The 16,148-nt window shown below is 41.0% G+C and overlaps 5 protein-coding genes across 5 annotated transcripts; 3 read left to right on the forward strand and 2 right to left on the reverse strand.

The window, feature by feature from the left end:
* The first annotated feature begins 1,353 nt into the window (after positions 1-1,353).
* On the forward strand, positions 1,354-2,061 carry LOC138856018 (pharyngeal muscle protein 2-like). The gene is made up of 2 exons (XM_070106468.1): positions 1,354-1,651; positions 1,901-2,061. Exons 1-2 carry the CDS (start codon positions 1,354-1,356, stop codon positions 2,059-2,061), a joined length of 459 nt encoding a protein of 152 aa, XP_069962569.1.
* A 7,660-nt stretch (positions 2,062-9,721) lies between these two features.
* On the forward strand, positions 9,722-11,647 carry LOC106625660 (protein FAM98A). The gene is made up of 2 exons (XM_014245488.3): positions 9,722-10,962; positions 11,062-11,647. The coding sequence occupies exons 1-2, from the start codon at positions 9,856-9,858 to the stop codon at positions 11,236-11,238; spliced, it is 1,284 nt and encodes a 427-aa protein (XP_014100963.1). The 5' UTR covers positions 9,722-9,855; the 3' UTR covers positions 11,239-11,647.
* Positions 11,648-11,983: 336 nt separating this feature from the next.
* LOC106625662 (cilia- and flagella-associated protein 20) lies at positions 11,984-12,989 on the forward strand. The gene is made up of 3 exons (XM_014245490.3): positions 11,984-12,070; positions 12,122-12,313; positions 12,373-12,989. Exons 1-3 carry the CDS (start codon positions 11,987-11,989, stop codon positions 12,820-12,822), a joined length of 726 nt encoding a protein of 241 aa, XP_014100965.1. The 5' UTR covers positions 11,984-11,986; the 3' UTR covers positions 12,823-12,989.
* On the reverse strand, positions 12,939-14,112 carry EMC3 (ER membrane protein complex subunit 3). The gene is made up of 2 exons (XM_014245489.3): positions 13,770-14,112; positions 12,939-13,711 (listed from the first exon to the last, which is right to left on the reverse strand). Exons 1-2 carry the CDS (start codon positions 13,916-13,918, stop codon positions 13,099-13,101), a joined length of 762 nt encoding a protein of 253 aa, XP_014100964.1. The 5' UTR covers positions 13,919-14,112; the 3' UTR covers positions 12,939-13,098.
* Positions 14,113-14,798: 686 nt separating this feature from the next.
* LOC118683304 (uncharacterized) lies at positions 14,799-15,629 on the reverse strand. Its single transcript, XM_036375834.2, has one exon. It carries the CDS (start codon positions 15,627-15,629, stop codon positions 14,799-14,801), a length of 831 nt encoding a protein of 276 aa, XP_036231727.2.
* Between the last annotated feature and the right edge of the window lie 519 nt (positions 15,630-16,148).

Genomic DNA, 16,148 nt, shown 5'->3' on the forward strand with positions numbered 1-16,148 from the left:
TGTGGGCGTGGCAGTGGTCCGATTACGCCCATCTGCAATACCAGCCGTCTCACGGTACTAAGAAACATGTCTACCAAGTTTCATAAAGATATCTCAATTTTTACTCAAGTTAGAGCTTGCACGGACGGACAGACAGTCACCCGGATTTCAACTCGTCTCTTCATCCTGATCATTTATATATATATAACCCTATATCTAACTCGATTAGTTTTAGGTGACACAAACAACCGTTAGGTGAACAAAACTATTATACTCTGTAGCAACAGGTTGCGAGAGTATAAAAATCATAAATTGAAAAAATTTCTGATGTTCTTTCGAGAAAGAAAAAGTGACAACCCCGCAAACCCGCAAAATACAGAAAAAAGTGGCAACAAAGCTTTTGTCGATTTAAAATAAATATTTTACAAATTTAAAATATTTTTCCGTGCCTCACAAAATTCTGCGTCAATATGTATGCATGCTCATATATAAACATACATACTTACGATGATTTGTTGGCAAAGCTGTTAGTGCGGCAAGGGAAGCGGTGACAATCGGCGGCCGTTCGTTATTTTTTTCGGCATAGCTTCGACCCCCGGTTGTCCGCAGTGGCGGATCCACAGGTGGAAATAAATGATAGTTCGGTAATAATAAAATATTGACGAAAAAATTTTATAGTTAATAGATCGAATCACAGAGTCCGCTACCATCATAAAACCAGAGCATGGAAAATAATTCTAATTCAAATTCAGAACAAGCCACTGGTTGTTTCTGACAACGGAGATTTCGCATAAAACAATGAGTATACATATTTGCATACATATTGTGGCGAACACGAGTACCAGAAAAATCAGAATTGACGATAAACTGCCAGAAGCAAAAAAGCGAATAGTTGCCAGAATGTTCTAGTAGCGAACTTTTGTTAAAAATTTACTATATAAGGGCTGTCAGATTGTGCAGCAGACACAGTTCCAGAGAACGTATATCATACTGTTAAAATTTCTCCTTCCGAGCCGACTGTGGTGAAACACTCTCATCGCATTTTGTTAGGTTTTGACAATTCACACGCTGGTCCGTAGTTGGACCTTCTCTATATTTTACGTTCTCTGACAGTTCTAATTAGAGTGTTGCCGTGTGAAGAGCAATTAAGCTATAAGCAATAAGTTGTAAGTTCGAATAGCGAGCAATAAGTGTTAAGTTGTTGGACTTGCAAATAAAGATAAGTGTGTAGCATTAAATTGGGTCTTTAGATTAACAATCCAGTGATCGAGCTCAAGAGTGAGTTATAGTTAGACGATTTATCGAGAAATCCGTTACAATTGGTGTCAGAAGTGGGATTGTCAAATAAATTCCCAAGGAGATAATTATTTGAAAATGGCCAAGTTTAACGATCTGAAGATTCCACAACTGAAAAAGGAGCTGGAGCAACGGGGTTTGGCGACGAATGGATTAAAAACTGAATTAAAATCACGGCTGAGAGAGGCCATGGAGGCGGAAAACATTAATGTTGAGGAATATGTCTTTCACATGGAATTAGAAGAAGAGACAACAAAGATAGAAGAAAAGGAAGAGGCTCAATGCTCGTCAGAGATTGTGGACATAAACACGGTTTTTGGTGCAATATCGCAAATGTCAACGCAAATATCGACACAAATTAAAGAACAGGATACACGTATGTCTCAAATATCAACAGAAATATCGACACAAATTAAAGAGCAGGATACACGTATGTCTCAAATATCAACAGAAATATCGACACAATTTAAAGAGCAGGATGCACGTATAACCCAACAAATAGCAGAGGTGTCATCCCAAATGTTGGCACAACAATCCCAATTGTCCTCGTTAGAAACGAGGTTGGAATAGCAGTTCGCAGTGCAAGATGCACGTATATCAGCACAGGTGTCCTCACAATTCGCAGCGCAAGATGCACGTATATCATCGCAGGTGACCTCCCAAATAGCAGAAGTGTCCTCACAGCCAATTATGTCGTCAGCTTCTGCCAAGGTAAAACCTCCATCCTTTGATGGTACTGTTCCGTTCCACGTTTTTAAGCTTCAATTCGACGGCATCTTTAAATAATTGGAACGCTGAAGATAAAGTAACTGCATTGTTCGTTGCATTAAAAGGATCTGCAGCGGAGATATTACAGACCATTCCAAACTGCGAGGCGAGTAGTTATGAAACGTTGATGGGTGCATTAGAAAGACGGTATGGTAGTGAGCACAGGAAGCAGATCTTTCAAATCGAGTTGCGAAATCGCCGCCAGAAAGCCAATGAGACTCTGCAGGAGGTTTCTACAGAGATTGAGAGGTTAGCTCACATAGCTTATGCACATAAATCCATGGAATACATCGAGAACACGAAAATTTAGACTTTCGTCAATGGAATACGAGATAACACTACACGATTCGCTGCATTAGCATGTCCAAAATTAACGTTTGCAGAAACCGTTTCGAATGCTCTGACACAGGAAACTGCATCTCTGCTTTGCAATCAAACATTTAAAGCTCACAAATTAGAAATATAGGAACACACTTGGGTGAACCAATTACTTGAAAAAATTGACAACATAAAGAAAGCACTGGAAAAATCTACGGAAGCGCATAAGAAAAATTATGGTGTGCTTAAATGCTTCAAATGCGGAAAAAGTGGCCATATTGCACGCAACTGTAACCAGCCCAATAATCCAGTTGGACGTAAACGCAAAGCTGAGGAAGATCAAGCAAATGTCAAATCAAACCAATCGTTAAACTAAAGCGAGCCAGCCGAGAAGGGCACGGGCTGGCTCCGGCAAGCAAATGCCCTGTAATCTCCATTTCACAAATAAGTAGGAATACGAGTAACGTTACCGTTAGTGGATGTGTAGACGGTAAAAAGCGCATACTGACTGTGGATACGGGCGCATCACATTCCATAATTCGATCTGATCTGGTTGAGAAAGAAGTGAGACCGTTACCTGGGGCAAAGTTGCGTACTGCAACTGGAGAAGATACCCTAGTTCTCGGAAAGTTAACGTGCGAGATCGTAATTGGAAAGGCAGCCGTGTTACACAATTTTATAGTAGCAGATATCATTGACGAAGTCATAATTGGAGTAGACTTTCTAGCGAACCAAGGAATCAAAATTGACATGAAAAACAGGATTATTTCCTATAGAAAAATGCAAGTGCCACTTATGTTCGGTTACGATAATAAGTACAACGTTAGACGAGTGATAACAACAGAGAGCTAGCAGATTCCACCAACATCAGAAGCAGTTATTTGGGCAGAAATAGATGGAGACTATGGGTCAAACAAGTGGTGGATTGTTGAGGACACAAAAGAATCTACACCAAACTTACCCTTAGGCAAAACCCTGGCTACGACAAGACAAGATAAACGTGTTCCAGTAAGAGTACTTAATGAGTGCAAGTTACCAATTAACCTCTCCAAAGGAGCTGTATTAGGGCAGTGTCAAGAGATTGAGGCCGTGATAAATTACACGTCTTGAGGAAGATTCCATGGAGGAAAACGATGTATCGAGTGAAATTAACGCATGGACTGAGGAACTAGAGGCAAACTATCAAACTATGACTAAACAACTTCTTCTCAGATACTCATCCATATTTGATAAAAACAATGCCAAACCAGGAAGAACCTAAGTTGTGAAACATTTTATTAACACAGGTGATGCAAGACCAATCCGCCAGGCTCCTCGAAGCGTTCCTTTAGCAAAACGTGAAGTTGTAAGCCAGACCATACGTGAAATGAGCGAAAACGGTGTAATCGAACCATCAGAAAGTCCGTGGAGCTCACCTGTAGTACTTGTGAAGAAGAAAGATGGCAACATGAGATTTTGTGTGGACTATAGAATGTTGAATGATGTAACGAAGAAAGACAGTTATCCACTACCTAGAATCGATGATACACTGGACTCGTTATCAGGCACAAAATGGTTCTCAACACTTGATTTGAAAAGTGGTTATTGGCAAGTGAAGGTAAACGAAGAAGACAAAGAAAAGACGGCTTTCAGCGTTGGAGATGGTCTATGGCAATTTACCGTAATGCCCTTTGAATTATGTAACGCACCTGCTACTTTTGAGAGACTTATGGACCAGGTACTAAAAGGATTACACTGGAAGACCTGTTTGGTATACCTCGACGATATCATCGTGTTGGGTAAAAGCTTCGATGAACACCTTAAGAACTTGGAAGAGGTTTTCCAACGAATAGCTAGCGTTGGTCTGAAGCTGAGTCCAAAGAAGTGTTCCCTTTTCAAAAAGGAAGTAAGCTACTTAGGACACAAAGTGACAACGGAGGGCATTTGCACAGCTAATGAAAAGATCGAGGCAGTAAGAGATTGGCCCGCTCCTAAAAATTTACATGAATTGCGGAGTTTCCTTGGACTATGTACTTATTATAGACGATTCGTTCCAAATTTTGCCAGCGTAGCTAGTAGCCTCCATGAACTCACGAAAAAGAACAGAGTTTTTGAATAGAATAAAGAACAGGAAGTGGCTTTCCCAACTCTGAAGAAACGGTTAAGTACTGCGCCAATGTTAGCATACCCGGTCCCAGGATCAACGTTTATTTTGGATACGGACGCTAGTGGATTTGCAGTAGGAGGCGTTCTATCAGAAGTCATTGATGGGCATGAGAAAGTGGTTGCGTATTACAGCCAGACCATAAGCAAGCCAGAAAGAAATTATTGTGTTACTCGGAGGGAATTACTGGCGTTGGTGAAGTGCATCAAACATTTTCATAAGTACCTTTATGGCCAGCGATTTCGGGTGAGGACAGATCATGCAGCATTACAATGGCTTCTACTCAGGATAATTCAGGAACCCTGAAGGACAGTTGGCACGGTGGATTGAGAGACTTCAAAGTTACGACTTCTCTATAGAACATCGCAAAGGTAGTAGTCATGGAAATGCTGATGCCATGTCCCGCCATCCCTGTAATCTGGAATGCAGACATTGCTCAAAAGCTGAGGCCAAAGAAGACATTATAGATGTCCGATTAATGACTACAACATCAGATTGGGATCCAGAGAAGCTACGGAAATGTGGTAACGCTAATTGTGTCGAGTGCATTGCTGCTAAAGGGCCGCGGTCCAGGAGTCATGGTCAGATGAAGCAGTACAATTCAGGTGCGCCGTTTGAGCGAGTAGCCATGGATGTAGCTGGTCCATTTCCTATCAGTAAATTAGGAAACAGATATGTTTTGGTAGTCATGGACTATTTCAGCAAATGGCCAGAGGTATACGCAATTCCTAACCAAGAGGCAGGAACAGTAGCGGATGTATTCATCAACAATTGGGTATCGAGATATAGTGTTCCAATAGAATTACATTCTGACCAAGGAAGAAATTTTGAATCAGCTCTAATACAGGAGATATGCCAGAAGCTGGGTATCCGGAAAACCCGTACAACTGCACTACATCCGCAGTCCGATGGCATGGTAGAACGATTCAATCGAACTTTGGAAGAACATTTGAGGAAAGTTGTAGACAAATATCAGAAAGATTGGGATTCAAAAGCATCCTAGAAGACGAGATGAGGGATATACATGCTATGGTGAGACAGCGCACCAAAATTATGAGCGATAAGATGAAAGCAAAATACGACAAGGCAATAAACTCTGAGGGTTTTATTGAAGGCGATTGGGTATTGTTATATAACCCACAACGAAAGAAAGGGCTGTCTCCCAAATTACAGTGTAATTGGGAAGGACCATACCAGGTTATTAAACGACTCAATGATGTAGTGTATCGCATAGAGACCATTGGAAGACCAAGGAATAAAATGAAGGTGGTTAGATTAGATTAGATTAATTTTGAGGTATGCACCGCGACCTATGGTCTATTGTGCCCTGCCCTAAGTCATATCGTATCATTTAGGCCCAGCATGTTGATAAATTCCAAAATTCTGCTGGGTGCTAGTGAGGCGATACAATCCCTGTGTGGAAACATGGATCCCAGGGCCTTGATTCTGCGTCTGCAGACTGCTGTGCAGTTCATCAGCAGATGTTCAGGGGTTTCCGGCTCTATGTCGCAGAACCGGCAGTTTGCAGAAGAGGCTATACCCATGTTGAAGAGGTGCTTCTTGAGCCTGCAGTTGCCGGTGTAGAACGCGACAAGTAGCCGGAATTTGTTCCTTGGGAGATTAATTATGGCTTTGAACCGTTTGAGGTCGTAACCCCCCATTAGCAGGTTGGCATGGTGCATGCCCTGGAGTTGTTGCCAATGTATCTCCCTGCCTGCTCTTTCCTTCCTACGGAGAAGCTCTTTGATGGTATGTGGACCAACCGCTATGAAAAGTTCCGGTCCTACCATTTTTGTAGAGGCCGCAGAGCGGGCCAACTCGTCAGCTAGTTCGTTCCCAGCTATACCCCTATGGCCAGGCACCCAAATAAAGTGCACTCGGTTGTGCTCTGATTGGCTGTTCAGCCGTTCTATACACTCCAGCACTAGAAGAGATCTGACCTGATAGGCAGAGATTGCTCGTAGTGCCGCCTGACTATCGCTGAGTATGGCAGTACTTTTATTGCGATAGTTGCGTTGGAGGTTTATCCCCACACACCGACTTATAGCATAGACCTCGGCTTGGAAAATGCTAGGGAAACTTCCCATGGGAATGGAGAGTTTGGAGCTTGGCCCAGCGATGTCCTGGGGCTGCAAGCCTAGTATCATCAGGTGGCTGTACACCATGATCGTGAGGCCTATTGTTACTTATGGAGCGGTGGTTTGGGCATCGAAAGCAGCGCAGACTTCGATAGGTCTTCAGCTATCGAAGCTGCAGAGACTTGCCTGCGTCTGCGCCACTGGGGCAATGCGCACCTGCCCCACCGCAGCACTTGAGGTCATGCTAGAGCTCACACCGCTCCATTTAGTTATCAATCAGACTGCGAAGCATACCATGCTGCTTATGACAGCAGAGGGGTATGGTAAAGAAAATAATCTCGTCTCAACAAATGAGTGCCTTAGAAGATAACACGCCACTGGCCCTCCTTCCAAGAGACGGTGTAACGAAGAGAGTAAACTTTACGAAAAAGTTTAAAGTTACTCTCGGCAGTAAGGCGAACTGGAGCGATTCCACACTTGACCAACTGCTGAGAGGTAGCACTATTCAGTGGTACACTGACGGCTCGAAAACACTAGAAGGAATTGGAGCTGGCATTGCGGAACCGCATACCAAGCTTTCCATTCCCATGGGCTGTTTTCCAAGCATTTTTCAGGCAGAAGTATTTGCCATAAGTCAATGCACAGTAATAAATCTCCAACGCAACTACCGGAATAAGAGTATCGCAATACTCAGCGATAGCCAAGCGGCGCTAAAAGCGATATCGGCCTACGTGATTCGATCGCTATTAGTGGAGGAGTGTAAAGGAAGGCTTAAGTGCCTAGCAGCTTGCAACCGTGTACACCTGATCTGGGTTCCGGGGCATAGAGGGGTAGCCGACAACCATGTATTGCGGTAGGGCCCCATACAATAAAGGAACTGCTCCGCACGGAGGAGAGTTCGAGCAGAGACAGTCACTGGCAACAGACAGCAGGGATGCGTCAAGCTAAACTGCTACTGGGAGGGTTCAACCTAGCCAGGTTCAGAGCAATTATAAACCTCCCCAGAGACAAACTCCGTCTCCTTGTCGCGCTCTACACTGGGCACTGCAGGCTCAAGAAACACCTATCAAACATGGGCATAGCTTCTTGTGGCAACTGCCGATTCTGCGACATGGGACCGGAAACACCAGAACACCTAATCCTAGATTGCACCGCAATTTGTAGACGCAGGCTCAAGGCCCCCGGTTCCATTTTTGTGACCAGAGATCACATTGCCTCAATAGCACCTAGCAAGTATCTGGAGTTTTTCAGGGTGCTGGGACTTTGGGAATGCATGTGATGGAGGAGAGGGCTCTGAAGTTTACTTCTTTGGTATAGCTATCCCTTGGGAGAAGGGCTAGTGGTATTTCCTCACTAAGCTCTTTCATCTGCTGGGAGGAGATTACCTTCCCTTTGCCAGCTCCCTCTGATGTCATTTGGAGCAGAGTTCGTTTTGCAGTCTGTTTGATTACCAAGTGTAGCGGTGGAAGTTCTAGCATGACTCCCAGTGCTGCGGTGGAACACGTTCGCATTGCTCCCGACGCGCAGATGCAGGTAAGTCTTTGCAGCTTCGACAGTTTAAGTCCTACCGAAGTCTGCGATGCTTTAAAACCCCACGATACCGCTCCATACGTGATAATCGGTCTCACGATCATGGTGTACATCCACCTAATTGTCCTTGGGGAGCACCCCCAGGATTTTCCAGCAAGTCGGTTGCACACCATGAGTGCTTTTGTAGCTTTGGTTAGGGTCTGGTCCACGTGCTGATTCCATCGTAAAGTGGAATCCAGCGTGAGGCCCAGATACTTGACCGTGCTGGCCATCTCCACCACTCTACCATCCAGGGATATATTTCTGAGGCCTGGCAGTGACCTCCGTCTGGTGAAGGGAATGATTGTAGTTTTAGCGGGGTTGATGTTTAAGCCAACCCCACTACACCATCCCTTTGCCAGTCCCAGTCCCCTCTGTACGATATCGCAGAGTGTGTCTTCGCTTGGTTGTAAGTTCGAATAGCGAGCAATAAGTGTTAAGTTGTTGGACTTGAAAATAAAGATAAGTGTATAGCATTAAATTGGGACTTTAATTTAACAATCCAGTGATGGAGCTCAAGAGTGTGTTATAGTTAGACGATTTATCGAGAAATCCGTTACAATATGTTGCATGTAGACAAATTAAAATTATAATGGGTACACACATAATTATACATATATATGTATCAGAATATTTGCGACCGCTTGGTCTTTTCTTATGGGGTTATGTCAAGCAAGAGGTGTACAAAATCAAACCCAGAAATCTGACTGAACTGAAGCAGTCCATTAAATAGGTAATTGAGGCAATCCCGAATTTGGTGTCGCATATGCGTGGCTGAGCATGGAGGAATAATTAATTGTATAAAATAAATCAAAATTTTCTATACACTAAACAAAAAAAATGTAATGCATTGATTCAAAAGAAACTTATTAGGGTTTAGTTTTGTAATCCGTTACAATATGTTGCATGTAGACAAATTAAAATTATAATGGGTACACACATAATTATACATATATATGTATCAGAATATTTGCGACCGCTTGGTCTTTTCTTATGGGGTTATGTCAAGCAAGAGGTGTACAAAATCAAACCCAGAAATCTGACTGAACTGAAGCAGTCCATTAAATAGGTAATTGAGGCAATCCCGAATTTGGTGTCGCATATGCGTGGCTGAGCATAGAGGAATAATTAATTGTATAAAATAAATCAAAATTTTCTATACACTAAACAAAAAAAATGTAATGCTTTGATTCAAAAGAAACTTATTAGGGTTTAGTTTTGTAGCATGATTCGTGAGCCACCCTGTACATACAGAATATCTTAAAATTATATGCAAAGTCGTTTGCGTATTGTAAATATACGAATCTATAAACGTACATTTCTTAACATTGGAATTAGCATTATTTTTCTCAATTAACACTGAAAATGCTCAATTCTGCTATTTTTCAGTCTCCTGATGTTATTTGTGGCCAATAATTTTCTGTGGTGAAACACGCTTATCGTTTTCAGTTCCAGTGCAAAAAGTGAAATATTTTGATAATGGCCGCACTGTGAACCTTCTCTATAATCTACATTCTCCGGTAGATTGTTAACAAAATTTCGCTACTCGAACATTGTGGCAACTACGTATTTCGGTAACTAATTGGTTCTAGCAGTTTGTCATCAATTCGGTTTTGTTATGGCATTCTTGTTCGTCGCACTACATTTGTATTCTGAATAAAATTAAAAATTACCGGGGAATAAAAGAAGCTGCTGATTGCAAAAATGGATTATGAATTAGAATTAGTCGATTCCCTGTCAGCATTAGCTTATGAGGGTCCGTGCTTGAAAGTGAATGGTCTAATTAAAGCGCTGGAAGGCGGTCCTTGTGATTCTGATTTCCGTCTGCTTATTGGTTGGTTAACCGAAGAACTGCATGTCTTGCGAAAAACAGATGAACATGTGGCAGAGTTACAGGATCAAAGTGATTTCTCAATGGAACTTTCTGCTATGCTAAAAGAACTTGGATGCCCTTATCAACGTTTTGTTGCTGGCCCGTTAACCGGAAGGTTCGAAACTCGTGAGGCTTGTGCTCAACTACTAGACTACCTCTTAACAGAATTAATGGCAACAAAAATGTCTTATCGTTTGCGACCTTCCAAACAAGCACTTGTTATTCCTAAATCTGAAACCAATACGGCGCGTTCTCTGCAACAGCTGTCTCGAAATGTTGGACTGGGTAAACCACCAGATAATGTTTCCCCAAAAGCACTTTTTGATAAACTCAATTTTAAAGTTGAGGAGCTAATACGGCAAGCCAAACCCGGCGTATTGAGTGAACCATTATTGAATTTAAAACAATCTCTATCTGAAGCACAATGGAAAGAATTGGACGCAATACATTCTGATTTAGATGGGGAATATAATATGCGTAGACAAATGTTATTGACTCGCCTTGAAGTAACTATACAGAGCTTTCAATGGTCTGATAAAATGAGGTCAAAAGAAAATGAAATCGCTAGTCGTTATCAAAAGAAATTGCAAGAACTAGATCCTTTACGCTATGGTAGTAAAGATACAAATATTGTAGCATTTCTTGCTTCACGTGCTGATTTGGCTATTATAGAAAAAACAAGTTCCGTGCAAGTGCGAAAAAACACATGTTGCAAAATACAGAAACATGTAATAGGCAGCGTACCAGATCGGGGTGGTCGAGCGCATGAGCACGCTCCCCCGCCTCCAGAAATGCCGTCTTGGCAACAGCAACGCTCTCAAGGATCTGCTGGTAGTGCAGGAGGAAATTTCCGGGGTGGGAGAGGTGGCGGTCAAGGTGGGAGTGGCCATTGGCAACAATATTCAAACGCTCAACAACAACGTCAATCTACCGACCAAGTAATTTTAGCCTACCTTTACAATATATGATATATCTTCACAGTTATAAAATTTAATCGGTATGAAAATTAATAAATCATATATCTTTTTATGTGACAGTGTCGAAACCAGAATTGGGTAAGCGGTAGCGGACGAGTTCAAGGGAGCGGCTGGTCCCAGCATAATAATAATGGTTATTTTCAAGGTATTGGGGGACGCGGCAATTTTGGCGACAATTCTTTTCGGGGACGCTCAAATTATCATCGGGGAGGCCCTGGAGGTGGTGTTCGTCGTTGAAAATAAACAAATTACTCGACTACAAAGAATATTTTATATAAAATATTAATGTATATGTATTAAGTAAATTATTTATCTTGTGTTGAATGTATGTATTATTTAAAGCAGCTTTTAATATAGCTCTTCCGATTTACTACTATTTTAACTCTATAGGAGAACTATTTGAATTATCAATTGGTGATTAATCTCGCCAAATTTGAAAAGCTAATAGGTGACTATAAGTTTTTAAGATAGTTGCGAAAAATATGTTAATTAGTGAAATAACACTTAATTATGAGCAAGTTTCAATAACTGCGATGATAACAACTGTCATCAAAGCGAAAGATCATGTGATGTATAACGCTCCTCAACTTTCGCACACGCTTAAAATTATGTGTGCACAATAAATTTCTTATATAAAGCATCTTAACCTAACTACTTTTTACAATCAATATTTAAAATTGTTTTTAACAATCAAATTCTTGATTCATTTTTACTCGACTTACACTTGCATGAGTACGAATTGCGTACGTATAAAGGAAAAAACGAAAGCTGTTAAGTTAGCGTACACTTGGTTGTTGTGGGAACAGTGGCATTTTTAAACAAAATTCATATTATGCTTTGAATATTTCAAACTTAAAAACAAAACTTTGAAACTAAAAATTGTGTAGCATCACTACGAAACAATTTACCAGATAAATAATTTATACCAAGATAAATAAGTATAACAAATACAAGTATTACAAAAAATAACTGTTATTAAATAAAAATGTTTCGAAGTAGACATCAAAAAGGTTGTTTTTCTGTGTTTTATAGTTTAGGTAGCAGTCCGTTACAATTTTGGTCTACGCATGTAAGTTCGTCTTCAAAAATTTTAAAATTTTCATAAATACTTTTTCCTCAGATCCAAAACGGTTATGTTAAAAGGGTTGTCGATGAAGATGTAAAATCTATTGTCATGGAGATTATGGGCTCAAATGTATCCACCACATATATATCGGGCCCGCGAGATCCTAAAATGTCCTTTGGTATCAAACTACCCTTTTTAGTCTTGCTTATAAAGAATCTACATAAATATTTTACTTTTGAAGTTAAAGTTAGTAAGAGAGCAATAAAATTATGTGTAAATATTTGCCATACAAAAATATATTATAGATTTTAGATGATCAACGGTTTATGCGACGTTTTCGGGTTTCGAATTTTCAAAGCAAAACCTCTGTAAAGCCCTTTTGCACGGCTATGCCAATGGGTATGTCTCCGGGTTGGAATCAAATTCATTTTAACTTAGCAGACTTTACACGCCGTGCATATGGCACCAATTACATGGAAACCGTTCGTCTACAAATACATGCCAATGTACGCATAAGACGCATATATTTTACTGATCGCTTATATTCAGAAGAAGATCTGCCGAATGAGTTTCGTTTGGTTTCGAAACCTGCCGAAAAGAAGAAACAACGTGATTACACAATTCCTGCAGCACGCCCTCCATCGCCGGCGAAATCAGCGGCTACAACTGAGCGAGCCGGTTCTCCACCTGGTGAGCCTTCAGTCGCTGAACCTTCAGAGGTACCTACTGAAATGGATATTGAAAAATATTACTAAATGCAAAATTCGGTCAAATTCGCAAACTGACGTCTAAAATGAAGTTGTCAAATGTCTCTTCGAAATCATAATAGCATTAGCATAAATTAATGCTCAAAATTAAAATAAACACAATATTATTTTATATATTTAATATTTGGTTTAATAAAACCAATTTATTCGCTTTATGCATTTTGTCTACATTTATATTTCGGTAGTCACCGTCTCCTAAGCGACTAACCCCAAACAAATTAAACACCAATCCTAAACAATATTAAAACATTATGATCAATATAGTTACTGTCTAACACTATTCTCAATTGACACATCGCTCCCGAATGCATGGTGTAACAGATCCTTTTCCACATTTTTCAACACACTATGGTATTCGGTAATTTCCAAAGCTTCCCACTCAGCTTTAAAAGCTGCTTTGGGATCTTGGGGCATTGTCATTGCTGCACCAGTCATTGCATCTGCTTGTGCTTGTGTTTGATCTGCTTGGTTATTTTCGCCAAGTACTAATGTATAAATAGATCGAAGACCGAAGACATTTAAGAAATACCATGAAGCTGACGATACCCAAGCAGCATCTAGGGAAGCAAGTTCCACACCACGTTGCAACATAGGTTTAAAACGTAAGGTTAGTGGAAAGGGCACTTTCGTGGTTACGAAACCTGAAAACATCCAATTAATCCAGCCACCTATTATCACCATTGGTAGAACATTTATAAAGTTTCCTTTCACCATGTCTGTTAACATAGCAGTTGAATTTTGAGCTACAGGTGCCCGTTTTTGTGTTTTGAAGTAGCCAATTTCTTCGTGATTGAAAAAATTCTTTCGCATAGCAAACGAAAGCGGTGTGAGATATTTGCCATTTTCACGTAAAAGACGAGCTCGAATCATTGCTTGACTGTTGGAAAAAATTAATGAGTTTTACAAAGTGGAATTGTCATTTACACATGACTTACCTATCTTGAATTTGTGTAATTTCAGCTTTCTTTTGAGAGGATATTAGAACAGAGACGTAGTGTCGAATAACACCGACAAAAAACGTAATGAGCACGATGGGAAGGAAAACCCATACTCGTATATTTGGATCAATAAGTAATTCAGTCATATTATTAATCCTTATGCAGAACAAATATGGCTTATTTCAATACTGTTTTTACTGTATTTTAGCTGAATTACACTTTTCTATTGCAATAAATTGTCAATTATACCATCTCTGGTATAAATCTAGGTTTATACAATGAATTATACTGACAATCATGGTATAAAGGAGTAGCGAAAGTCCCATTCACAATAGTTTCGCCACCTTTTTACGATGCTGACAATGCTGTTGACAACCGCTCTAAATTTTCATTCACAACGCCCTGTCTCCACAGCCAATTATTATTCTCAATGAAATGATATTTTGAGATTAGACTTTTATCATTGCTACTTTTTTTCTTGATATTTTACATGCCGAATTCAAATTAAGAATTCACAATTATGTCTAATAATATAAGAACATATTACCCTTAAAAACCTTTCTACATTGGTGCTACAGATTTTTTATATAAATCAAAGAACTAAAATGCAATTTGCCAGCAATTGAAAATTTTGTTAACTCTTACTTCAGGCGTTTTGCTACAGTAGAATATTATTCTGACTTTGGAACTTTAAATTATTTTCACAGATACTGTTAAATAATTAAATTACCAGCGGGTAGAGTTCTCAATGCTTTATTGGGATTTTAACGATTGTGACCGGCTGGCTTGACACCAAACCAGAGACGTTACAATCAGAGAAGAGAGTCGTACACACAAGTCCTCTGACATTTATAGGAGTTCAACGGAATTTAAAATACCGTAACTTTAAGTATGCGTAAACAAACATAATTATAAAGACAAATGAATGATAAAAGAGAGATGACGAATATAAAGCTTAGATAAGACAGTATTGCCAGATTAGAGTTGACATTATCAGAAAATAATCTTAAACTAATGTAAATAATCCTAAACATCCTGCCCGGTCGACTCGAAATCTTCCTTCTCTATCAATAGACATAGTTTCTGGATGGCTCGTTTCATGTATCCTCTAGCGGTTCTCAACGTGACATTGCGGACCACTCCATCCGCTCCGGGATGTAGTGTTGTCACTCGACCCAGGCACCAGTGAGTGGGAGGCAGGTTCTCTTGTTTGACTAGGACGATATCGTCCACCCTTATATTCCTCGTGCGTCGAAACCATTTGTTGCGTCTCTGCAGAATGGTTAGATACTCCTCACTCCATCGCTTCCAAAATCCTTGTTGAATTTGACGTATCCATTGCCATTGTTTCAGCCGGTTGCTAGGAATATGTTTGATATCTGGTTCAGGGACCGCTAGGAGTGGCGACCCAATCAGGAAATCACCTGGGGTTAATTCAAGTTTCTCTTCAGGATCGTCGTAAAGTGGGGTTATAGGACGGGAATTGAGACAGGCCTCTATTCTTACGGCTAGTGTCTGCAGTTGACTATACCACATGACCTGCGTACCCACACATCGTGTCAAATGATGCTTAGCGGACTTCACAGCAGCCTCCCAGAGGCCTCCTTGATGTGGCGCACTGGGTGTGATGAAATGCCAACGTGTGCCCGAATCTGCTAACGATCGCTGATTATTCTCACCCTGCCATGCTGCAAGATCCTCCTTCAAAAGTCGGTTGGCACCAACAAAGGCTGTACCATTGTCACTATATAAATCCCGGCAGGGACCGCGTCGGCTGACGAAACGAGTAAAAGTATCTAGAAAGGCCTGTGCCGATAGGTCATCAACCACCTCAATGTGCACAGCCTTGGTAACCATGCATACGAATATTGCGAGGTACGTCTTGATGTGCGTTCGAGAGCGTTTCGTTCCGATGCGTAGCGTAAAAGGTCCACAGTAATCGACACCAAAGTAAAAGTATCTAGAAAGGCCTGTGCCGATAGGTCATCAACCACGTAAAAGGTCCACAGTAATCGACACCAGATGATATGAACGGCCTTGCTGCTCTGATCCTCTGCCCGGGTAAGGAAGCCATTTGTTGCTTCAGGACTTCCCCTCTATGACGGCGGCATACTGCGCAGTTATGGATGAAACTCTTGACTGCTTGCCTGGCACTCAGAATCCAGAAGCGTTGACGAAGAGTGTTCAGCATGAGTTGCGTGCCTCCATGCAGTGTAATCTCATGCGCCTGATTTAGTAAAAGCTTGACCAACGGCGTTGACTTTGGCAAAAGAATCGGGAATCGCTGATCATGCCCTAGTTCGGCCTGGTGGATGCGTCCCCCCACACGGAGGATTTGGTTCTTGTCTTAAAATGGGTTTAAAGGTATTATCCGAC

Source organism: Bactrocera oleae, chromosome 3 (genome assembly GCF_042242935.1).
Source record: "Bactrocera oleae isolate idBacOlea1 chromosome 3, idBacOlea1, whole genome shotgun sequence".
NCBI classification, from domain to species: Eukaryota; Metazoa; Arthropoda; class Insecta; order Diptera; family Tephritidae; genus Bactrocera; species Bactrocera oleae.